Source organism: Erpetoichthys calabaricus, chromosome 3 (genome assembly GCF_900747795.2).
Source record: "Erpetoichthys calabaricus chromosome 3, fErpCal1.3, whole genome shotgun sequence".
Classification (NCBI taxonomy): Eukaryota; Metazoa; Chordata; class Cladistia; order Polypteriformes; family Polypteridae; genus Erpetoichthys; species Erpetoichthys calabaricus.
The window spans coordinates 19,549,011-19,575,961 of NC_041396.2; the positions used below are offsets into that span (position 1 = coordinate 19,549,011).

The 26,951-nt window shown below is 40.3% G+C and overlaps 1 protein-coding gene across 1 annotated transcript in view; it reads right to left on the reverse strand.

The window, feature by feature from the left end:
* The window catches only part of adipor1a (adiponectin receptor 1a), a 75,765-nt gene that overhangs the window by 11,775 nt on the left and 37,039 nt on the right, over positions 1–26,951 (reverse strand). The window contains exons 2-6 of the mRNA XM_028796422.2: positions 24,919–25,182; positions 13,154–13,291; positions 7,707–7,878; positions 6,043–6,229; positions 1,173–1,360 (exon numbers count right to left, since the gene is read on the reverse strand). Of these exons, the coding sequence (XP_028652255.1) occupies positions 1,173–1,360; positions 6,043–6,229; positions 7,707–7,878; positions 13,154–13,291; positions 24,919–25,062 (829 nt within the window). The 5' untranslated portion in view covers positions 25,063–25,182. The remainder of the gene's footprint in view (positions 1–1,172; positions 1,361–6,042; positions 6,230–7,706; positions 7,879–13,153; positions 13,292–24,918; positions 25,183–26,951) is intronic.

Consider the following 26,951-nt stretch of genomic DNA (forward strand, 5'->3'; position numbering starts at 1 on the left):
GATCTGTTCTAGAGAGGAGAGGAATGAAGGTCAATAGGAACAAGACAGAATACATGAGTGTAAATGAGATGGAGGTCAGTGGAATGGTGAGGATGCAGGGAGTAGAGTTGGCGAAGGTGGATGAGTTTAAATACTTGGGATAAACAGTACAGAGTAATGGGAATTGTGGAAGAGAGGTGAAGAAGAGAGTGCAGGCAGGGTGGAGTGGGTGGAGAAGAGTGTCAGGAGTGATTTGTGACAGATGGGTATCAGCAGGAGTGAAAGGGAAGGTCTACAGGACGGTAGTGAGACCAGCTATGTTATATGGGTTGGAGACGGTGACACTGACCAGAAAGCAGGAGACAGAGCTGGAGGTGGCAGAGTTAAAGATGTTAAGATTTGCATTGGGGTGACGAGGATGGACAGGATTAGAAATGAGGACATTAGAGGGTCAGCTCAAGTTGGACGGTTGGGAGACAAAGTCAGAGAGGCGAGATTGCGCTGGTTTGGACATGTGCAGAGGAGAGATGCTGAATATATTGGGAAAAGGATGCTAAGGATAGAACTTCCAGGCAAGAGAAAAAGAGGAAGGCCTAAGAGGTTTATGGATGTGGTGGGAGAGGACATGTAGGTGATGGGTGCAACAGAACAAGATGCAGAGGACAGAAAGATATGGAAGAAGATGATCTGCTGTGGCATCCTCTAATGGGAGCAGCCAAAAGAAGAAGAAGAATTTACAGAAACTATCTTGTGTTTACTGACACCAGTAATTGCTGAGGAGATAGAAGATGCTCCTGACCAACTCAGGTCCTGAAAGAAAATGGAGAGACATCCATGTTCATCCTATCAATGTTAAATAAAAAACTGGAAGCAAACTATAAGCTGTGGATCCAGCAGCATGCAGCTTGCCATTGCCGAGTTTCCTGGAAGGAACAGTATGGGGTATAAAACAAGGTTAATAAGCTAAGGTACAGTATAACAGTATTTATTCTTGTTCACCAAAAAAAAAAATATAACCTAAGAGGCTAGTATAGTGCCTTTCATGGACACTTTCACTATAAAACACAGTGGGAGTAAAAAAGATGAGGCTGTCATAGAAAAGAGATAACAATAATCAATCTCCACTCATATTAGAAATCAAGAAAGGAGGTTAAAAATATCCCAACAAATGATTCCTAAAACAAATACTTTACCTGCGCGGGTGGGACGATGTTTTGGTGTGGCAAAGCGGTCCCACTGGGCCACAATGATGGCGGTGATGCCCAGTACGCACACAATGGAGAGGTAGATGAGTCGGGGCTGAGGAGAGCAGTAGAAGGAGTAATAAAGCCATGGGACAAAGCTCCCCATGATGAGCAGGGCAATGCCAGAGTAGTCAAGTCTGCAAAGAGAGAACAGTAGAAAGTTAAGGGTTTAGAGCAGGGGGCTACAAAGTCAGTCCTCAAGGCCTGGGATTCAGCCACTGTACTAGACAAGCCTGCAAGCATCAGCGCATATCTCTATGTGCTTGCGTGCAGTCAGTTCAAGCGCAGTTGGTTCGGTGATTTACTGAATTTCATCAATGGCATCAGTTGCACTTTGTACATATAATAATTGATTGTTGCAGTAGTTTTTTTTTTTTAATATAAAGTTTTTATAGTTCATTGGCAGTAGGGAATCCATTCCCGGGCGGGTTTATCCATTCCCAGGAATTCGGGAATCCCACATGTCATTCCCAGGAAGGAATGACACAGTGCACAGGCATCTCACATATGAACGGTTTTAGAACGACCGACACTTATTTTTAATAAAACTACTGCAATATATTGACACCAATAAAAGACTAACCTTATCTACAAGCAGTTCATGCTGTAGAAAAGGTTAGTACATGTATCTAGTTAGTTGCGGTAATAAGAGCATAGAAAGCAGAACATGTCGAGCATGCGGTCGTCCAGGCGAGAGCGCACCATCGTGCACAATATGCCAGCCTCTGAGAAAGCACGATCTGCCTCCACTGAAGTAGGCGGCACAGTCATCAGATGCTGATACACTTGTTCTAAACAATGCCCGCGCTTGCCGTTGCTCTGAAACGCCGCCATTTCAGCTTTTACTGGTTCATCCAGTTTCTTGTCATCATTCTGTGATGGCAAGTTTCTTGGCACAGATAATGCGGATGCAACAGACTGACCCATTGCAATTTCAAGTTGCTGTTCAAAGCTGTCAACAGCACAGACGTCAATGAGGTCTGCCCCGTTCCGGCATTCGTGATCTGCAGAGTGCAGACACCTCCCAGTCCACTGTGCTCAATCAGCCGGGAGACTGACGGCTGCTGGTCTGTTGTTGACTGAATTAAATCGGCAACACACTACACCGTGGGCCAAAACACCGTGCCACTTAATTATTTTCAACTATAAAAAAAAAAAAAAAAAAAAAAAAAAAAATTAAAATTTCACATTTTCTTTGTGAATTGTGACATTTACTTAAAAAGTGCAGCAAAAAAGTATTTGGTGCCCAGGGGTGCTTTAACCCCCAAGTATGTGGCGGTTTATGGGTTTAATAAGATCTGTTATTGGCAAGGACTCTAATTAAGCAATTTGGTTGGAACAAAAACTTGCAGCCACTACGGCTCTCCAGAAGTAATTCTGCAGACCCCCTGGTTTAGAGTTGGGTTGTGTCTTCATTAGCTTAAAACTCAAATGTAAATCCTACTTCTATCTCAATGTTGTGAACTTTTTCTTTCCCTCTTATTACCCTGATAAAGGAGAAGGAGAAAAGTATGAATGTACAGTATCTTCAGAGACTATACATTTTAGAACAAGTTTCCAAATATGAGAAATGCCTCGTCAGCCTCAATAATTAATATGAGGTGGAAAATGTACTTGATCTAAAGTGCAGGGATGGTGGTGCATGATGTGTTTCTATTGGCTGCAGCACTTCTGTATGTATGTGTGGTTACTGTCACAATTAATCACTCTTACTACCACTCACTTTTTCTCATTCAGTGAGTCTTCCATCTCATTATGGGACACGATAATAGGTGGATGAAGCAATGTCATTATACTGTACTGTAGTGTCGTGTCTGAGTTGTGTCATTATGCTTTAGAGTCATACAAGTAAGCCCGCGATTCTCTAGAGAATCGTAAATCCAAGAATGGCAATCAGTTTCTGTTCCGTCCGATATTTGGATGGATGACATATCATGGAGGGTGGGTGTGTCTGGGGAAATGTCATTTAATTAAATAAGCATATCTGTACAAAGGCGGTTTCATTTTGTGGAGACGTGATTTCGTTGCCTTTGCTGACACCGACTGCTGGCAGAGTGGAGCACGGCAAGTTTAGTTTACTGTTTGTGGTGTTCGTGTGCCAGCCACTGAGTCTGGGAAGCCGCTGGGTTTGAATCTGTGACCGTTATGTGATCTATATTACTGGCACAGTGGATTAGAGCAGGGGTAGGCAACGTCGGTCCTGGAGTGCCGCAGTATGTGCAGGTTTTTGTTCCAACCCAGTTCCTTAACGAGAACTCAATTATTGCTGATGAAGCACATATTGCTTAAGTGACATTTTAATGCTTCATTTTAGTGGTCTCGCTTGTTAAGGTTCTCCAACCTTAATTGCTTATTTCAATCTTAAACTGCTGCATTCAGTGTTTTAATTGCTCCTTATTAGCAATAAGATGTAAAAGACAAAGCAGCCAGCAGTTCTCCAGCTAGCTTTTTTCCAATTACATCTGTGTGTGTTCATCATGCACGGTTTGATTTAATAAAACACTTAATAGAAAAATGTGACAGACTGAAAATGATCTGTTTTAGGCTTCAAATCATTTGGATGATATCTTTGGAAAGGAAAAAAATCTACGATATAAAAGCCTTACATTGCACAGACTAACAAGCCATAAAATTAAATAAGGTCTGAGATTGGCAATGATTGGTTTCTAATTAAGCAATTGGGTTGAATGAAAACCTGTAGCCACTGCGGCTCACCAGGACCGACATTGCCTACCCCTGTTTTACATCTTATTGCTAATAAGGAGCAATTAAAACACTGAATGCAGCAGTTTAAGATTGAAATAAGCAATTAAGGTTGGAGAACCTTAACAAGCGAGACCACTAAAATGAAGCATTAAAATGTCACTTAAGCAATATGTGCTTCATCAGCAATAATTGAGTTCTCGTTAAGGAACTGGGTTGGAACAAAAACCTGCACATACTGCGGCACTCCAGGACCGACGTTGCCTACCCCTGGATTAGAGCAAGTGTAGTGTACAGGTTGTGTTGTGTGGGCGCCACCTACTGACTCTGGGAAGCCGCTGCGTTTGACTCTGGGGCGCCGCGCCGCAGTGCGCATGCGCTTCGGTGCATCCGCCGTGCATAAATTAACTGTCGTTTAGTAATATAGGTAAGACCTGGTAATCAGTAACAAATATTTTTTCTGCTAATTAAAAATGAATCATTTTTAAATAAAATTAATAATGACAAGGTAAACAACTCACAGCTGTTAGTAACGTGTGGTGAATTCTTTTATCTCAATGGCATCCCTAGTGGAATTACCGGTATTTAACAAAATGGTTATCACGCCTTTACTGTCCAGTCACCCTAGTCATCCAAGACTTGGAACATCATAACTAAAAAAACGGGATGTGCTGGACGCAAAATGCTTGTTGACCAGTGCAATACATTCATCCATTCCCTATATCCGCTTATTGAGAACAGGGCTGCTGGGAAGCTGGAACCTATCCCATTAGCAATCGGGCAGAAGGCAGGAACAATCCCTGTACAGGGTGCCAGTCCATCAAAGGTGAACACACACACACACACATACACATCAGGGGCCAACGAAGGATACACTCTGTTCCCTCTCATATCACAGCCAAAGTCTTGCATGTTCTTCTGGACTGTCTTGTCTGTGAAGTGTTTCAAGAGAGAGGCTGGATCACCACTTGAATGTCTTAATATGTGCAGTTTTGACTTTACTAACCCACTTATTTCTGAACTTGGTTGTGGGGTGGGGGTGGTGGTGGTGGTTGTTGGTTTGGGCGGTATGCCACTCCATTGCAGGGCAACTCAGTCAGTCTATGGTACATTTGTATATTTTTCCTTTAGTGTCTGAATTATTGTTGCTTTAGGATTGAACAGGCAAGTGCATTTTCAGTCCATAGCCTGAATGACTTACACTTGCTATTTTCATACAGCAGTAAGTCCCACTAGCCTGCAGAATGCTAAGAACAGAGCAATCAGACATCTCATACCCATCTCAACAATTTCAAAACTTGCATCTATCAAGGAAAACCAATATTGTTTTTTAAAGTTCAAATAGATGCAGAGGCAGTCCTCCAAAGAGCTAGCTTTATACTAGGTAGTCAAAAGTGACCATGTGTTCACCTTTTGGACCACCAGTGGGAAAACCAATTAAGTCAGTGAACTTTTGAGAAGGGCCCAGCAGAATATATTTGAAGCTCTGCAGTTCGGGAGCTTTAGTCAGTGCAAAGTAATTGCGTGTTTATGTCAAGGTGGCCTGTTCTAGAATTTTTGGAGGCTTGCTGAAATAGGCTGTGGTTTAATACCTCCAGTCTCTGGTCTTTCGTCTGTTGATTGTCCCACCTCTTTACAGACAGGCTAATCAGATCCATAGCTTCTCAGTTTCTTTTACAAAACTGCAGAATCCAATCATAACTTTCTAAAGTAAATATCTGTAATCTTCAAGGCTGTTCAAATACACATTTAACTTGGTATTTGTAAACTTTGACTCACTGAAAGTCTGATCTATAAATAAAGGCTGAAGTAAATTTATTTCATGGCTATTATTTTGACTTTGCCACGTATGGGAATAAAGTAGATACCCTACATGACATAACACAGAGAATATATGCTAATACGACATGTGCAAAGTTTTGAAACATGGAGCTTGAATGTCTTTAGCCATGGTGGAAGAAAACTTCTGGCCTCAACTGTATGTGTATGAAAAAAAGACCTGAATGCAACACACATTTGGAAGATAAATGGATAACATTTTCTGTGAAACAGAAGGCAGTTAAGTACATTAAATGGTGGGGGGGGGGGGGGATGGATGAGAGAATGCCACTCTTACTTTGAGAATGTGCGGGAGACCTTCTCGGAATGGCAGTAGACCGTGTGGAAGAGCCATGAAAAGCTTAGACACAATACAGCACCCAAGAAGAACATTCCAAAAACCACCTTCTCCTGCAGGGGGGCCATAAAGTAGACATTTGGTCTGAACATGGTGAGGATTCCCAAGGCCAAAAACAAAATAAGTCCTAGGGGTATCAATGAGAAAAAGAAAAAAAAAGTAACTCACTTATATAAAATATAAAAAGACATAAATGCATAGAGTAATTGCCACAAGTCACCAATTGCCCAGATTTTGATTTATGAGGCTCATACAAATTGTACATCAATACAAATATACAATGTTAAAGACAACACTGATCATACAAATGAAAAAGGAGAAGCATACAATTTCATGGTCTCCTATTTTACCTAACTGACTGACCACCTCTGTTCGCTACATCTTGTTGAACATTAAAACAATCTAGACCAGAACAGGTCATTCAGCCCAACAAAGCTTGCCAGTGCTATCCACTTAATTCTTCCAAAATAACATCAGGGACTTTGAAACCTAGACTTGAAGTCCTACTGTCTACCACACTACTTGGTTGCTTATTCCATGTGTTTATGGCTGTCTATGTGAAGAAGTCCTAAAATTTGTGTGAAATTTACCCTTAACATCCAACTGTGTCCCTGTGTTCTTGATTAACTCATTTTAAAGTCACCGTCTCGATCCACTGGACTAATTCCATTCATAATTTTAAACACTTCAGTCAGGTCTCCTCTTGGCTTAAACTGAAAAGTTTAATCTTTCCTCATAATTCATCCCCTGTAGCCCTGGAATCAGCCTAGTTGCTTTTCTCTGGACATTTTTTGGCACGGATATGTCCTCTTTGTAGCCTGGAGACCAAAACTGCACATAGTATTCCAGCTGAGGCCTCACCAGTGTGTTATAAAACTTGAATATAACCTCAATTGACTTGTACTCCACACATCATGCTATATAACCTAAAATTCTGTTAGCAGTTGAGTTCACAAGCAACCGCCCAAAATTGCTCCCATAGCCCCACATGTACAAGTTAACTGAATTATAAATGACACTAATGATGTTGTGGAAAACGGTAATGCAGTAAGGAGAAGAATGGAACCTTTTGCAGAAGAGAGTGGATGGATATGCAACAGAATGGACTGGGATCAAAAAGTCGGTGTTTCATAGACCTCTACCGGAGTCTTATAATACGAAGCATGGGATATCAATTGTAAGCATTACTCCAGTCCTTATGATAACTTAGTCTTAGATAATGACTAGGTATTGGTCTGCTGTTCTGTCTAAACTGGAAGAAGCTGGTATGATGCAGAAATTTTGCAGCAATTCCCCACACAGTTATGATTTCTAATTTTGCTGCTACACCCCAAAACACATAAAAGTACATCATCATCATTGTTATTACTGAACATCTGCTTGACACCTTTATCCAAACTGACTTTTAACATCAGGATACAGCACAGCAGCATGGTGGATTCATGTCAAGCGTCTTAGTCAATACAGCACAATGTATGTGCCTTCCACATGCTGTCCTTTCTAACAGAAGGTACTTCTACGACATGTTCCACAATGTTTGCTCGAATAAATATGACAAAGACATTGACCCTGAGAATCAAACAAGACGACTGTCTTAGTTTTACCTAGCAGATGTGTCCAGATGTTTCCCGTCTCTGTGTGAATCCGAAAGATGCTCCCAAAGCAAGCACGGAAGGAAGGCATTGGAGGCCTATGCCCATGAAGCAGGTAATCGTTATCCTTCAGCCAGTCAGGCAGCACGTGGTATGGAATTACTCGCCAGCGCCCTTCCCAAACCTTATTCATGAAGGGAAACAGATCTTTGTTATAGGAATACAGGGCAAAATTCAAGCAACTGTTTATATATTTAAAACAAAATCAATATGCATCACAAGAACAACGGTTTATTGATTATGTTGTAGAAAATTAATTTGCCCCTTTCCAATATCCCATTTTTATATATTGTAGACAATGAATCACCTCAGACATTTAGACAAAGTTCAATATTAGAGAAAAAGATCATACAACACTTTCTTTATTCAAAGGACAAAGTCATCCACCACCCCTACCACCCATATCAAAATTTAATTGTCCCTATAATTTTAATACTAATATTACTCTAGGGTCATAATGCTTCTCTCCCATGAATTCCATTTTTATTCTGAGTCTTTCTTGTCAGGGAGTCACAGACACTGACCACAGCCCCGATTCGAAAGGCCATCAGTTCTTTGGATGTTCGTCAACTCTCTGTGACTTCTTTGCATAAATTGTTGCTCTGCCCTTCAAGTAATTTTGGGAGGCTGTTCTTTCCTGGGAAGATTTCCCATTATTCCAAATGTTCATCATTTGGAGACAATGACTCTGGCTCTGGAGTGGCAGAGTGCTCCAGCTAAGAAATGCCTTGGCATCCCTTTCCTGACTGGTAAGATTGAAAAATATTTTTTGTCATCTGTTCTTTGATTTCTTTTGACAGAATCACAGTGTTTTATTTAAATGTTGTGGGGACTACTTCACTCTAATGATGAGGGTTGACATATGCTGAGGCTTGGATTTAACAATGCTGGCTGCACTTAGGTCAGACTGTTTAGTGAGCAAAACTGAATTATCAATTAATTTTTGTCAGCTGTCTGAATGAGTATCTACAGGAGCAATTACCACATCGGCAATACAGGAGTTACTTAAATATATTAAGTAACAATTTTAAAACAGTGTTGTAAGACTACTCACTTTACCTAATACCAGTCACATTACCTATCAAAGACAGCAAACAGAATACATTTAAAAATATTTGCTATCTCTTGCCCAGTGTGTACTTTTAGCACCTTTCCTCTGCACCAATGTTGTGTCTGAACCCCACTAGAGTGTGTTCCCGTAAAACCTGCTTCTCAGACTCTGTAATTTCAAGACACACTCCTCTCCTCCTGTCCACCTTTATGCTTTCCGTCATTTGAAAGCAACTCTCAGTGTGCCTCCTACACTTTTACTCCTCCTCTTGTGTCTCACACTTACACTTCCTCTTTCGATCGTGTCATTAAAGCCAAACTGACCAATCTGAGTTTGCTCAGAAGAACTGGAGACACAGACCTTAGTGCTTTATTATATAGTAGATAGCATTTTTTCTAAAGATTTGAAGTTATTCACTTAAATATACAAAACAGACAATATCAGAATGGGGCAAATATTTTTTCATGGCACTGTTCCTGGTAAATTTAATTGCAATGATGGAGGTTGGGTTCATCTAACTGATAACTGATAATACTGAACTTCTAAAAATGGATAGATGATTATTGGCTTGGCATCCATACTCTTAGATTAGTGAACAACAACTTAATTCCTTGAATTTCTGTGCAGCTAAGCATTAATTAGTGGCATATTCATGCTGTCAAAAAATTCTCTTACTTATTTTGTACTTTATCCTAACCAGGTAATCTGGTTCTCTCCCAGGCATACTACCATAAACGTGTCCCATTTCTGGAATTGTACAGTGCCTTGCAAACATATTCATCCCCCTTGGTGTTTGTCCTGTTTTGTTGCATCATAAACTGGAATTAACATGGATTTTCTTTTGGATTTTATTTAAAGGACTTAACAATATAGTCCAAATTGTGGAATGAACACAAAATACCTTGTAAAAACTGAAAAGTTCTGAGTGCATATGTAATCATCCTCTTTGATATGAAACCCCAAAGTAAGATCTGGTCCAACCAAATAACTTTAGAAGTCACATAATTAGGCCACCTGTGTGCAATCAAAGTGACACATGATCTCTCCCATGATATCTCTATAAACAGACCTGTTCTGAAAAAGCCCCCCAGAGTCTGCAACACTTCTAAGCAAGCAACATGAAGACCAAGGAGTATCCAAACTGGTCAGAGACAAAGTTGTGGAAAAGTATAGATCAGGGATGGGTTATAAAAACATATCTCAAATGTAGCATATCCCACGGAGCACATTAAATCCTTTATTACAAAATGGTAAGAATATGGCATCACTACAAACCTGAAGGCCGCCTACCAAAACTCAAAGACCGAGAAAAAAGGGCATTAATCAGAGATGTACCAAAGACACCAAGGATAACACTAAAGGAACTTCAAAGATTTACAGCGGAGAGGGGAGTATCTGTCCGTAGGACCACCTTAAGACATACTCTCCACATAGCAAAGCTTTGCGGAAGTGTTGCCAGAAAAAAAAAAAAAAATCATCGTTTTAAGAAAAAAATTAACAAAAATGTTTGGAGTTTGCACAGTGGCATGTGGTGGACTTCCCACACACATGGAAGGTGGATTTCTGGTCCAAAATTGAACTTTGTCCATCCTGGGTTGACGCCACATGTATGGTGCAAACCCAACACTTCCCATCACTCCGAGAACACTATTCCCATAGTGAAGCATGGTGGTGTGGGGATAGGACAACTGATCAAGACTGAAGGAAAGATGGATGGCACTCAATACAGGGCAGTTCATGAGGAAAATCTGTTCCAGTCTGCCAGAGATTTGAGACTGGGATGAAGACTCACCTTCCAGCAGGACAATGAAGGACCCATAACACACTGCTAAAGCTACCCTGGAGTGATTTAAAGGGGAACATTTAAACATCTTGGAATGGCTTTGTCAAAGCCCAGAACTCAACCCAATGGAGAATCGGTGGCATGACCTCAAGATTTCTGTACACCAACACAACCCATCAAACTTGAAGAAGATGGAGCAGTTTTGCCTTGATGAATGGGTGAAAATCACATTGGCAAGATGTGCTAATCTAACAGAGACATTCAACAAGAGACTTCCACATAGAACTGCTGAAAAAAGGGGGCTCTGCAAAGTATTGACTTTGGGGAGTGAATACCTACTGCACACTCAATATTTGTTTTATTGCCTTAATTATTGTTAATGTCACAATAAAAAATATTTTGCAACTTCATAATGGTAGTACTACATGCCCCCCCCCCAAAAATTACAGGTTGTAATGTGACAAAACAGGACAAACACCGAGGGGGTGAATATTTTCACCATAGCACTGTATACCAACAGACTATAGAGACACAGATTGCTTATTTCCGCCTAAGGATGAATGAAGTTCATGTTCAAGTTCTAAAAGGTAGCAAATTCTGCCAAGTAGCAAAAAGGGCATCAACTTGAAACTGACCGTAAAACACACAATCCAGTAATTAAATACAGTTAGGTATGTAAGTATTTGGACTGTGAAACAATTTTCATAATTTCAGCTCTGTTCACCACCACAATGGATTTGAGATGAAGCAATCAAGATGTGATTGAAGTGTAGACTTGTACTTTTAATTTAAGACATTTAACAAAAACGTTATATGAGCAATTTAGAAAAGACAGCCATTTTTATATATGAACTCGAAATTTCCAGGGGCCCATAAGTATTTGGACAGACTAACTAACATAATCTTGAATATAACAATCATTTTCAATACTTGGTTGAAAATCCTTTGCAGTAAACAACTTCCTGAAGTCTGGAACCCATGGCCGTCCCCGAGTGCTGGGTTTCCACCCTAGTGATGCTTTGCCAGTCCTTTAATGCAGCTGTCTTTCAGGTGTTACTTGTTCGTTTGACTTTCTGCCTTCAGCAGGTAAAATGCATGTCCAGCGGAGTTGAGGTTAGTTGACTGACTTGGCCATTGAAGAATATTGCACTTCTTTTCCTTGAAAAGCACTTTGTTTGCTGTCACAGTATGTTTTGGCTCAGTGTCTATCTGTACTGTGAAGCACTGTCTTATCAGTTTTGCAGCATTTGGCGGAGTCTGATCCCTCTACACTTCAGAAATCATCCTGCAACTTTTGTTAGTAGTCTTATCATCAGATCACACTAGTGACACCCCTTCCATTGGCAGTCACACATGTCCATTCCATAACACGGCCTCTACCATGTTTCAAAGATGATATATGGTATGCTAAAAATCATGAGCTGTTCCTTGTCTTCTCCATACTCTTCTCTATCCATCATTCTGGTACATACTGATCTTAGTTTCATTCATCCAAAGAAAACTGTTCCAAAACTGGACTTTTTTTTTTTTAGGATTTTCTGGTAAAGTCTAATGTGTCCTTCCTATGCTTGAGGATTACCAATAGTTTGCACCTTGTGGTTAAACCCTCTATATTTACTTTCGTGATTGTACACTTTAACAATGATAGGTTTGTCTCCCAGAGAGTGTTCTTGGTTTGGTTAAAAGTTGTGAATTGGTTTATCTTCACCAAAGAAAGAATTCTGTGATCGTCCAGCAATCGCTGTCCAGATCTTCTGGGTTCCTAAACTCACCAGTGCATTCCTTCTCTTTAAGAATTTACCAGATGGTTGATTTGACCATGCCTACTGTTTCTACCATCTCTCAGATGGGTTTGTTTTGTTTTCTCTGCCTAATGATGACTTGTTTTTTACTTGCATGGACAGCTCTTTGGATTTCATATTCAGAGTTCACAGTGACAGCATCCAAATGCAAATTCCACACTTGAAATAAACTCCAGGCTTTCCACCTGCTTATTACTTAATAAAATAACGAGGGACCTGCTCATACCTGGCTATAGACCAGCTTCTCAGTCAATTGAGATACTTTTGAGCCCCTGTAATGGAGGGACCATGCATAAAAATATCTATCTAAAAATGACTGCCATTCCTAAGCATCTCATGCAATATTTCTGTTAAACCCTCTGAAATAATGCTGAAAGCCTACATTTCAAATGTGTAACTATTTCTTCATTTCAAATCCACTGTGGCATTGTACAGAGACAAAATTATGAAAATTGTGTCACTGCCCAAATACTTATGGACCTTACTGTATATTGGAAACAGATAAAATTTGCATCTGTATTTCCATAGTGGAAAATCTAAAGCACCAGACATGCATTAAAAACATATCATGGTCCTCAAATAGAAAAGTGAATAATGAGAGGCTGCTATCAAACCTGCATGGTCTGTGGTTTGTGTACTACATTCAGTCACGTAACACAGGGACCCAAGATGATGAAAATAGTTCAGGGGAGTTAGGTGGCAGGTATCACCTCTCCTTTGAATCTTTGAATTGAGTGTCACTAACAGGTAATTTTGCTCTTACCTTGTACACAAACTCTTCCATTTTCTCCATGGCATGGTGAGCTTGCAAAGGAAGGGTGAGAATACGGACTCCTTCCTCCTCCTCTTCCTCCTCATCTTCACCGCCGTTGGCTGCAGCCCCCGGCGGCCTCTCTCCCCCCTTTGGAAATATAGGAAGAAAAAAAATAGTCTGCCATTACATTATGACAACAAGAGTTCACTTTAAGAAGATGCTAGTAGTACACATCAGACAACTTCTACTAACTTGGATAGATGTTTTGTTTCAAACCGCATTCACACAATCAGCTTGACTGTTTTGATTAAATAACAGAAGCACAAGGCCAGACTCTATAAAAGCCTCAATGTTCTCCTAATTAAACAGGCAAAGGCTTTTAAACATGACACTTGCCAATTGTTAGCAAAACAATTTTGACATTTCTTAACACTGTGTGTTGCCAGGACTTTTCTGTTTGTTTCTTTGGAACGGAAGTCTTACAGTAATCTGTGAGCAAATAGCAGGATTTACGTGGAAGTTAAACATTTGTGTTATCCAGTTTTATTTATGTATATATTCTTCACATTCCCACTGAGCAATTTAGAACATCAAGTGACCTTTTTGCTCATTTAAATCTCACATTGACTACATTAGCTTGGTCAACCCACACAGGAAAGTGAGATGACTGCAACTCCAGTTAGGTGCTTCAACACTTTACTGAGTGTTCGTGTGAAAGGAAATGGGATACACAAGCCAAATGACATGGCAACACAGTGATCACATGGGAGGCAGAACAGATCAAGTGCTTTAACTTTTCAAGAAGTTCAGTCGCTGCGGGGCAGAGGCATTGCATTATCAAGCTAAGACTTGTGACAATAGACGTCTTGGAGTGTTACCTTTAATTAAAGGGCAACGTCAACCTGCTAAACGTGTTTCAAACAAGGAAATGTGACCATGCAGCAACTTGCAAGCAGTAGAGTCTGCTCAGTGCACAAGGCAAAGAGCCAAATCCCAACAAGCACAGCACATGTGTAGTGAGATGAGGCCTCTTCTTCAGTTTCCTAGATTATATAGCTGTGTATTGCCAAAACTTTACAACACTGCATTCATGTGCCATGGGAATTCTCAGAACTAAAACTTGTGACATTTCACCTGCCCATTTCCTTGTGTTTACATAAATTTCTGGTCGGCATTTTGGGAGATACCAGATGGTGATGATGATTTGGCATTTTGTCCACAAACAAAAAAATAAAATGTTAGCTCTTTACTTATAAAAAAAGCAAACTGAGCACATTAATTGTACATCTCATATCTCCATCCGCAAAACCACAAAAATGCAACTTCTGACTTGTTTTTTATTTTAATGAACAAGAAGTAAAATCCATGATACTATACAACTTGACTAGTTTGGCTGAATTTTCCCTCTGGGAGCTGCCACTTAGAAGGACGGTCATGTGAAATTTCCCAGTGCAAAGCTCTGTTTTTCTTCTTTGCCTTAGCACATGAATGCAAAATAATCCATTAAACTTTTCAGTATAGGTATGGACAGAGCAACTTTGAGAGGCTTTTGTTATGTTGTCTTTTTTACATATAGATTTTTATTACAGCTTCTGATTAATTGCACTAAACATTAACATTATAAATTACTTTGATTACATTTATTAACACAGTCCCCTTAATGCATTTAATTTGAGCATCCTTCACACATTATGAAGCAGCAGCAAAAAAAATCCATGTCTATTGATAGTTGTAGGGAGTCACCAGCTCTTACCATATATGCACACGTACAAGTAAAAATCGACCATAAAATCAGACCCCGAGTTATACGCCCGTTCAAAAATACGACACTTAATATTATTATTTTTTTTTTTTAACATCTTCTTGCTTCTTACAATCTCTCACCAGTTTCTCAGACATATCAAATTTTGTTGCAGCAGCACAGTTACCAGTTTTTTTCGGCACTTCAATGACTTTTAGTTTTAAAAAAGCTTCATATTTTCTTCTGATCGAACGCTCCATCGTAGATAAGTGATGCTCTCACAATAAAGGCGTATGAGGGTGTGAGATACAAAAAACACAAATCAGTGCAAACGTCACTTGGGAATAGTTTGGGTATTACCATGTGGCCACGTGGCACAACAATCAGACAGAGGTTAGGAGCACACGCTGATACAGCGCACTGCTGCACCCACATAGAAAAAAAAAAAAAAAGGCTGTGTGCTCCGTGGTTACTCTCTCTGGTGGGCGTTAGCATATCATAATCCTTTGTACCAATAGCGTGAATTTTCTGCATTCGACTTATACGACCGACATTATAAAATACCAGAAAGTATACTGTAAAATCAAGTCCCGACTTATCCGCGAGTATATACAGTAATTGTTTCTTAGGCTATTTTTTGATAATGAACTTAATTCACACCACCCATCCGTCATAATATGGAATCATCCTATACTGGAACATATAACCACAAATCAGAAAAGGTTGGGACGGTATGGAAAATACAAATAAAAACAGTGATTTTCAAATGTACTTTGACTTTTATTTCATTGCTGACCGTAGGAACCCAAGATATTTCATGTTTTATCTAGTCAACTTCATTTCATCTATCCTTGCATTTCAGGCCTGCAACTCATTCCAAAAACATTTGGAATGGTAAAGCATTCACCACTTTTTAATGTCGCCATTCTCTTTCACAGCACTTAACAGATGTTTTGGCATGGAGGACACCAAGCAATGAAACGTTTCAGCTGTTATTTTGTCCTGTTGTTCCTGCAAACATATCTTAAGGTGTGCAACAGTACTTGGGTCATTGGTGTAGAATTTTTTGTTTTAAAATTCTCTACTGGGGACAGATGAGGACTCGGATAAGGCCAGTCCAGTACCCGGACCCTCTTCTTCCACAGCTATGTCTTTGTAATGTGTGCACAATGTGGTTTTGCATTGTCTTGTTAAAAACTGCATGGACGTCTCTGGAAAAGAGGTCACCTTGAAGGCGGCATATGTTGCTCTAAAATCTCAATGTACTTTTCTGCATTAATTCTGCCATCACAGAAGTACAAATTACCTTTTCCAAGGGCACTGACACAACCCCAGACCTTGACAGACCCTGCAGTCTTTTGGACTTGTTGCTGATGAAGAATCTGGATGGTCCTTTTCACCTTGCAGGGACTGCAATTCCTGAAATTCCTCCAGATTCCTTGAATGTGCAAAACCCTTCCAATCTTTGGGGAACATTGTTTTCAACCATTTCAATAATTATCTCACACATCTGTTGGCAAACTGGAGATTCTCTGCCCATCTTTGCTCCTCAAAGACTCAGCCTTTCGTGGATATCACTTATCATAATCATAATCACATGTCTGAAATCACATCATTATTTTGCCACATTACTGGCACTAATTTGCCCCCATCTCAACTTTTTTTGGAATGTGTTGCAGGCCTGAAATACAGGAATGGATGTACATTAACAAATTAAATGAAGCTGATCAGACAAAAACATCCATCTTGGGCCAACACTGTCTGCAACAAAATAAAAGTCAAAGTAAATTTAACAATCATTGCATTTGTATTTTCCATACCTTCCTAAACTTTTCTGATTTGGGGTTGCCGTGTAACAATTTGTTCTGTATTTTCATACACTTCATCTTCTTATATAATACGCTACTGTGGCTGTCTGTCTGTCCAGGATTTTAAATCACCTGTAGCTCTCAAACCGTTTGACCTATTGATCTGAAATTTGGTACACATATACTACGTGACGTCTACTGTCCACTTTCAGGGTGATGCTTTTTATTACTCTTTTTATTTTATTGTAGAATCAACTCTCTGCAGTGCGCAGCAGGGCGGCCATGTGGCGCATGCGTATGGGCGCTGTTTTCATGCCTACCACCTTCGCGATCACTTCTTCATACCTTAAATCATTCTTGATGCCAGCTTAAGTGAAAAATTAAGAAAAACGTACTAAGTAATTGCAACACAAACTCTTAATCAGATTTAACTCGAAAAGATGCCGACGGAAGAAGAGAAGAAGCAGGCCGCTTGGGTTGAGAAAAGAAGAGCTGCTCAGGAAGCAGCAAGCGCATCAACTTTTGAGCAAACGGATGGTAAATGTACAGAGAAAACGGATGAGAACTAGAAATGCTCAAGTCAAGTGTATTAACTGCACGTTATCATGCAGTACGCCATTACTGGTTTCATATATTCACTAACTCTTCACAGTGCAGAGAATAACATAAAAACAATAAAAATCAAACCCATTATATAAGTAATGCAAATGAGTTTTATTTTTGTGTCGTGCGAAGGCTGCAGATGGATAAGTAAGGTACGCTCACCGAGATTTTATGTCAGCATCATCCTAGTCATTATGCTGCTTTCACACATTCTTTCTCTCTCACAGTAAAAGGTCAAGAACAAGACGCTACATGGAGTGATGACTGCTAATGCAAGTCTGCCCTTTCTTGTGTCACTGCTTCCTTCAAACCCCATTAAGCAGCATGTTTATAACGTTGGTCCTTTACAGTAATAATCTGAAGATAATGTTCTCCAATCAGTTCAGTCTTACTTTTGTTTACATAATTGCTTTCCCTTTCCATTTATTTCCAGAGAAGTGACTTTTTTGTTCTCTATTAGTTAACAAACCTAAAGAAGCAGAAGTGGGTGCTGCTGTGTGAGCTGTTTTCACGTACAGTAATCCCTCGCTATATCGCGCTTCGCCTTTCGCGGCTTCACTCCATCGCGGATTTTATATGTAAGCATATTTAAATATATATCGCAGATTTTTCGCTGCTTCGCGGGTTTCTGCGGACAATGGGTCTTTTAATTTCTGGTACATGCTTTCTCAGTTGGTTTGCCCAGTTGATTTCATAAAAGGGACGCTATTGGCTGATGGCTGAGAAGCTACCCAGCTTACTTTTCTCTTTCTCTGATCCTGACGTAGGGGGATTGAGCAGGGGGGCTGTTCGCACACCTAGACGATACGGACGCTCGTCTAAAAATGCTGAAAGATTATCTTCACGTTGCTATCTTTTGTGCAGCTGCTCCTGAAATGACATGCTGCACGGTGCTTCGCATACTTAAAAGCTCGAAGGGCACGTATTGATTTCTGCTTGAAAAACAAACTCTGTCTCTCTCTCTCTCTCTCTCTGCTCCTGACGGAGGGGGTGTGAGCTGCCGCCTTCAACAGCTTTGTGCCGCGGTGCTTCGCATACTTAAGCCAAACAGCCCTATTGATTTGTTTGCTTTTCTCTCTGTTTCTGTGACAGTCACTGCTCCTGACACACAATCCTTTGAAGAGGAAGATATGTTTGCATTCTTTTAATTGTGAGACGGAACTGTCATCTCTGTCTTGTCATGGAGCACAGTTTAAACTTTTGAAAAAGAGACAAATGTTTGTTTGCAGTGTTTGAATAACGTTCCTATCTCTATACAACCTCCTGTGTTTCTGCGCAAATCTGTGACCCAAGCATGACAATATAAAAATAACCATATAAACATATGGTTTCTACTTCGCGGATGGCTCTGGAACGCAACCCCCGGGATTACTGTACTCTGCTCTGCCCAGTATTTGACTGACTTGCATCGGGCATCCGAGTGTCTGTCAGACAAGTAAAAGAGGAAAACATACAAAAACTACAAGTTCAAGCAACCGACGAAAGCTAAACTGAAACAGTCAACTTATTCCTAGCTGAAGTCGCACAGAACATTTCTCCATTTTAAAACGAACGAGCTAACAAATGTTTTTCCAATGGGAAATTTTGAAAATGTAAAACTTCGTACAGCGCAATCGGTTTGAGATATCTGAACAAAAAATAAACCTTGTCAACAAATTTCTCTGAAGCATAAGTGTGTTCTGTCTCAACAAAATTGATTCATGGAGGGCAGAGTTGCTTCATGCAGACGGAGGCTTTTACAATAGGTGCTTCACACATTATATGCAAACACACCTAAAAGGGGTTAGGAAATATTAATTGGACACATCTGGGACTGAAGGATCAGGGGCTGGGCACCAGAGATCAAGGGTTAAGAAGTACTGACACAGGTCTTGATCATTGTTATAAGATGACTTTCAGGGCATCTGTGATATAGTGGGTCCGTGGCACTAAACGGCTGGCCAGTTTTTGAATAAATAATCACCACACTCGCGGCTTAAAGAGGGGGCGTGGTAGTGTGGCATGAGAGGTTCCCGGGCGTGGGCGTTTCCGCATTGAAGTGCACAGGTGTGGGATCGCCCGTGTCCGTAATTGATGCCAGGAGCTGTTAATCATCACACCTCTGCCACGTCCCCATTATAAAAAGGAGAAGCGCGAGTGCGGATGTGGGGAGAGAAAAGAAAAAAGAAAAAAAAAAAAGAGACTGAAAGAGGGAGTTGAGGTTAGAGGAAGAGGAAGGAAGGAGATCCTGTGAGCAGATGCGGGAGCGAGCGAGAAAGCAGGCTTGCTGCAGAGAAGCAGGCAGCTGAGAGTAGAGCCCTGGAAGGAGTGTGTGGCCGACGGTATAAGAGGCAGTTGGAAGTGTTCGCTCCAGCTGAGCGATTTCAAGGAGCTGGAGGGACTAAGAAGGTTAATGGCTCGCCGCGGAAGGCAGCGGCAGTCAGGGAGGCTTGGGAGGTTGAGCCCCAGGGTGAGAGCCCTGGTCACTGGAGAACCCGAGTCTCAGTCCGGTGAGACAGCTGTTTGTAGCCAGGGGACAGAAGGCAACCAGACCAGGAGAAGGTCAGCTGCAGCAGCAGGTAGGGCAACTCCCCTATTGCCAAGCCCGTTGGGATAAGCACGGGAGCTGCTAGTTAGAAGGAAGGCGGCAGCAGGTGTTTGAAAAGGAACTGTTTCCAGCTTGTTAATTTTAACCTCATTTTAAAAGGATTTATTTATTATCGATTTAAACCTCCACTTGTCACTTGTGGTTATTATGGATTATTTATTTATAGAAACATTCTTGAAGCACTGCACTTTGGACGCTGTTCGGTTTGTTTTTAATAAAAGCACTAACTGTTTTACACCATCCCCTTGTCCTCATCTGCCAGCTCATCCGGTTACATTACCGATGGTGTTGGATTCAAGAGGCTCCCAAAATTGGAAGAGGGAGCATGGAGAAGGGCCCGCACTGTCACAGCATCAAGGTCCGACAGACACCAACAAGGCAGCAGAAAGAGTGAGCAGCTTTAAGATCTTAGTGATCCATTGGGTCACATGTTCTGGGCCTGCACCAAACTAACATCATTTTGGACAAAAATTTTTAAGTGCCTTTCAGACAGCCTTGGGGTCACAATTCCTCCTAACCCACTAACAGCTGTGTTCGGTGTTCTTCCAGACGGACTTGAAGTGGAAAAGGACAAGCAAACTGTGATTGCATTCACTACACTTTTGGCACGCAGACTTATTTTGTTAAATTGGAAGAATCCTAACTCTCCTCTGATAAGTCAGTGGGAAACCGATGTTTTATATTATTTGAAATTGGAAAAAATCAAATTCTCAGTTAGAGGATCTGTACAAAATTTTTTCAAAACCTGGCAGGATCTGATCAATATTATTTTCGAATAAGAGAAATAACCATTACCGCATTTAATTCCCTTCTCCATCTCTTATTTACATATATATTTATTTTTCCCTTTCCTTTGTTTAATGTTGCCTTATTAAAAAGCCCTAACCCTAATTCTCCTTCAGCTAAGCTCTCCTTCTCAGGGGTGGGGTTTGATTTGTCTTTAATTTGTTTGGTTATAAATTGATCTATTTGTATGGAATGATTACAATAAAAATTTATAAATTATTAAAAAAAAAAGATCTTAGTGATCCACATTACTAGGGATCTCTTATATCACCTTGACGTTACCCTTTTCTTTAAAACAGCTCAACAGCACCCTTACTTTCTGAACAGTCCTCCTTGAATTATCGTTAACATTTACACACACACTCTGAGGATCATATTGATTTGCTTCATCTGTCTGGAATGCCAATTGTACCATGGCCCAATTCTGCAGTGTGACCACAGTCCTATAAACACAGGATATTAATTATTAGATGACTGAAGAAAGCTCTTTCGAACAATACATACTAAATGCTGTGTATGACTGATTTTTTTTTTTTTTAGGACTGATCCAGCACCTTCCCGCTTAAATCAAAGCCAAAAATCAGCCTCACCCACCACACTTAAACTACACCTTGTGACACAAAGCACTCGGGTCAGTTCCCGTGCGTTCCGTGGTACTGCTTGTCAGAATGCAAGCTTACAAGTGCCAATCAAAGGCTGTGCCATTTAAATTAAGTCTTGCTCGAGGTTGCGCCACATAGTGAAACAACCTGACAAATAGACCTCCTAGCTTTTCTTTTTATTAATATTTAGGTCACCTGTCACTTTGGTTTTGGTTGTAAATGCCACTTTACATAGTGCTTTGACAATGGCACGAGAGATTAAATGTATAGCTTCCGTGCACTAAAACATTTAAGTCTCAGCCACAGGAAGAGAGTGGCAGCTGGTTTCCTTTCTAGTCAAAAAGGAAATGGAAATTAACTGCCATTGCTGGCTTCTCTTTTTTTTATCTTAATGGGTTTAAAATGACTTTTTAAAGAAGAGTAATGTTCATTTCAGCCACCGCAGTTTTATAATAATTATGTACAATGTCTAGTGTACCAGGAAAGTGTTCTGCCATCTGTGTTTTTGTTAACTGACATTGCCTACAACAGCAAGGTGTAGCTTGAAAACAATGATTCAGATTCATGTGGCAACTTATGAAACAGAAATATTTTATAAAACTCTGTAGGCAGCCATGAAGATCATCCAGTATTCAAGAAGTCACTGTGGCCTGTGCATTCCATAGACTTTGTACTCATGGAGCCTACTTATTAATACTTTCATATACAAGACATTTTATTCCTTCTTAATTCAATGGTATTACATTGCTTGGTTTTTTTTTTGTTTTCATTATTATGCTTTATCAGTCTGGAAGAAAAGTATTTTTTTGGGCTCTGCCAGAAGAAACACCAAAAAATGTCATTTCCAGAGAACTAGGATGAAGGACTTCTTAAATGCTGACTGGTTTGTTGCAGTAACAGACTTAAAACTTTAAAAACGTGTTACCACACACTGACATCTGAGACCTCACAATCATTGAATCTCAGACCCGCTGGTGCACCACAGCTGATGATCTCCTGAATCATGAAACTTTGGAATTGTAGGTCTCCATAATCTTCCACCCTTCAGTAATGCATATAATTTCTTATATACAGTGGATTCAGTACTTATTAAGACCCCTTCACTATTTGTACACTTTATTGTGTTGTGAATTGAATTACCGTATATACTCGCGTATAAGTTGGGTCTTGAAACCTGAAAAATCGATCAGAAAATCAGACCCCGACTTATACACCCGTTCAAAAATATGACACTTAATTTATTTTTTTAAAATCTTGTTGCCTCCTCCAATCTCTCATCAGTTTTTCAGACGCATCGAATTTTGTTGCAGCAGTGCAGTTACCAATTTCTCTCGTGACTTCAACGACTTTTAATTTAAAACCAGATTCATATTTTCTTCTGATTGAACGCTCCATCGTAGATAAGGGATGCTCTTATGATAAAAGTGTATGAGGGTGTGAGATACAAAAAACACAAAATAGTGCAAACGTTACTTCGGAATAGTGCGGGTATTACCGTGTGGTCACGTGGACACAATACATAGAAACAAAAAAAGGCAGTATGCTCCGTGGTTACTCTCTCAGGTGGGCGTTAGCATATCATAATCTCTTGGACTAATAGCGTGAGTTTTCCGCATTCGACTTATACGACCGACATTATAAAATACCGGAAATTATATGGAAAAATCAAGCCCCAACTTATCTGCAGGAGAACTGAAACGCGAGTATATATGGTAGAAATGGATCAATTTGCCATTTTTGCCCATTAACCTTCACTCAGTAACCCATACTGACAAAGTGAAAACATGTTCTCAGAAATGTTTGCAAATATATAAAAAAAAAAAATCAAAAAACAAAATCTCTCATTTGGAACCTTTGCTGCAACAATCCATTATTGTGATAAGTTATGTCCGGTTTGCTTTGATTCTCCTTGAGATGTGTCAAGAATTTAATTGGAGTCCACCAATGGCAAACTGAATTGATTGGACAATGTTTAGAAGGGCACACTTCTGTGTATAAAAAGTCTAAAATTTACACTGCATGTCAGGACAAAAATCAAGTCAAAGCACAGATCAAGGCAAAGGAATAAAACCATTTCTAAACCCCTGAGTGCTCCCAGGAGCAATAATTGTGAAATAAAATAAAATAATTCTTTGCATTTATATAGCGCTTTTCTCACTACTCAAAGCGCTCAGCAATTGCAGGTTGAGGGCCTTGCTTAAGGGCCCAATGCCCTTTTGGCATTTACGGGATTCGAACCGACAACCTTCCCATTGCCAGTGCAGATCCCTAGCCTCAGAGCCACAAAATGTTTGCCTAGAACTGACCTTCCGGCCAAACTGATTAACTGGGCAAGAACAGCCTTGGTCAGGGAAATGTCCAAAAACCCAATTCTCACCCTTAACAGAGATGAAGAATTCCTCTGCTCAGATGGGAGAATCTGTCAGAAGGACAACCATCTCTAAAACAGTCCATCAATCAGTCATTTATGGCAGAGTGTTTATCTCCTGCACGGAGGTTGCCAAATGGCATTTAATGGATTCGGAGAGCATGAAGAAAAATATTCTCTGGTCTGATGAGACACAAATTGAACTCCAAACATAACGTCTGCCGAAGACCAAGCACTGCTCACAATCTGCCTGATGCCATTCTTACAATGAAGCATGGCAGCAGCAGCATCATGCTGTTAGGGGAGCCTCTCAAAGGCAGGGACAGGGAGACTTGTGAGAAATAAGGGAAGGACGAATGCAGCCGAATACAGAGAGATCCTTGAAGGAAACCTGCTCAAGAGTGCATTAAATCTACAACACACTAAAGTGGGCAGAAAGTGAAGGGGTCCGAATCCTCTTTCTGAATCTTCTTTAATTCCAAAAGGAATTGGCTCACGTAAGTTACAGTAGAAAGGTTGTAAATGATACTAACGCTTTATTAACAATGCTAAGTATCCCATAATGCATAGAGATCTTTACACAGTTCCTCAGTGTTCATACTGAAAATGTTTACTTATCTGGTACCCTTATTTATTTATTAGTCTGTATCTACCGAATGGCATGCTGTACCATGCTCTATACTGTTGCTGCATGTTTGATGCTTTGCATTTACAGGTTTACCTTCTCCCTGTTTTCATCTTATCCTTCCTGACCTTTCAGCTTGTTATCTACAAAGTAAAAGGATTTTGACAATCTTGATATGCAACGTTTTTGGCATGAGTGTGAAATTTGTGCAACATTGACCATATGTCTGTCAGTTGAAGACATAAGAAGCAGAAAATATATGCAGTTTTATTACAGTGTTTCTGTACTATCTATCTATCTATCTACAGCAGCATTAGTAAAAGGATCGCACATCATTCAATTTACCGGTAAGTGTGTTGCAACCTGAGATTTAACTTAGATGTGCCAATTAAATGTGTCAGCCAAAGAGCTGCTGTCGCCACTTCCTAGACTTTTGCTTTATTTAACATGAGAGTTCCCAACACCCATGTAAAATAGAAAGCTGCAAGGTGTTACACTTGACACTTTTTTCTAAATGCTTCAATCGTTGTGGAAAAAAAGTTCTACCAATCCTTGGCCTCCCTGCACTTCAGACCACCACCACTCCAATACCAGTAGAACAGGATTCAAATGGCACCTCAAAAGAGTCAAAGCCAAAAATGATTAAAGACTTACACCAGCTGAAATTGCATTAGGCGCACCATCGGTCTTTTCTTCCAGCAGGGGTCCCAGTTCTGTCAACTCCACATCATGTCTATCCCGGCAGGCCTTTGCAACGCCACACTCTTCATCTGTTACTGACCCTTTCCGAGAAGACATCTGTAGGCAAAAGATGCAAGTCCTTGTCCACCGTGCCCCTCACCAGAGGTCAACGGCGTGTCAATGAAAATGGCCTCCCCTGTCGTGGCGCAATGCACCTGCATACACCAAAGAAGGGCTCTGCAATCCAAAAACAGAAGATGTGAGAAGGTAAAAGTTAGGAATTCGATAGAGCAAGAGAGTGAAATGTGCAGAATAAAAATGGGAATGGATGTGCCATTTATTTTGGTGGGAATTCCAAAGTAAGCCTCCAAAGTTGGCATATGAGGAAAATCAAAGTCTCTAAACAATCATAATCTTGAAAGGGCCTTGAAACATATAAAGTAGCATAACATTACGCAAAAAAAAATCCTTATGCTTTTCCTGGCTTAACTAGGCAGACCAACTTATCGTTTTACCAACAATATTTCACAGCTCCTCCCGGGTATGCGCCTGCAGTGCCACATTGCCAACCAAAAAACACAGGCCCTTCAGCATACTGGCCTTCTGATTTCATCAGCCTCCATTAGGCTGATGATGCCATGGCAAGAACAAAGCAAAAATACATTTTTGTTCTTCTCCCTAGGTGTGTGCACTGTAAATGTAACATTCCCCCCACCCCCCCAGCCAAAAAAAATAATTTTTTTTACAAGCAGGATGTAATTTTATTACCGTATATACTCGCAGATAAGTTCTGCCACGGATAAGTTGGGATTTTATCATATAATTTCTGGTATTTTATAATGTTGGTCATATAAGTTGTATGTGGAAAACTCACGCTATTGGTCCAAGAGATTATGATATGCTAACGCCCACCTGAGAGAGTAACCATGGAGCACACGGCCTTTTTCTATGTGGATGCGGCAATATGCAGTATCAGCGTGTGTTCCTAACCTCTCTCTCTCTCTCGTGCCTATGTGACCACACGGTAATACCCAAACTATTCCAAAGCAATGTTTGTCATATTTAAGTGTCGTATTTTTGAACGGTGTATAAGTCAGGGTCTGATTTTACGATCAATTTTTCAGGTTTCAAGACCCAACTTATACGCAAGTATATACGGTAATTTAACAGCTATTCGTGGAGTCAGTCTTAGTCAGGACTTCAATTCTGAGCTAGCCGCCATGTGTGGCCCACCAGGAGTACATGACTCTAGGACATCGCTCAGGGGACCATTGATCACACAAACCACTTTGCCACATTAAGGTGCTGACTCAATGGAAGTATACATAAAAAGACACACACACACACACATATATATACTGTATATAGCTCACAATCTCACATGCTGCTTCTGTTTTTTTGTGGCTGTCCATACCCCAATTGCATGTTCTCCTTCTCTGTTCATGCTACACTTAGTGGCTATTCACTTGTCTGCTACTCCAAAGTCCTAGTCATTATACTGTATACCACTTTTTCTCTGTTTCTCTCAGTATGGCTATGTGGCACACCTAAATGATTCAAGCCAAACACAACCAAATCGGTTTTTGATTTTTCAGAACTTTTTGTGCCTGCTGGTGGTAAAATTCTGTATATAAACTTCCTCTGATTGAGATGATCTTAGATCTTTTAGATGGTTTTAGAGATCAATATGGGCGATAGAAAGTGACAAAAGCCCCGAATAGGAGTTTTTGGAAAAAAAAAACAAACACTTAAAGTCACAACTGTAAGAGCATTGCCTTGTGGCAAAATAGATTGCCGGCTGTACAGATTAAGGGATAAAAACTCTGTAAACAGTAACATTCATCTACAGAGTCATTTTAAGTTGACCAAAGGCATGTTTCTGGGCAAAAAAAAAAAAAAGGTTGAGGTGCCAACAGTAACACATGCAAAACAACAACCATTAACACCATTTCAGCAAAGGGTAGCAGCTTGGGGAACAAACTCATTCAGATATTAAAGACACAAAT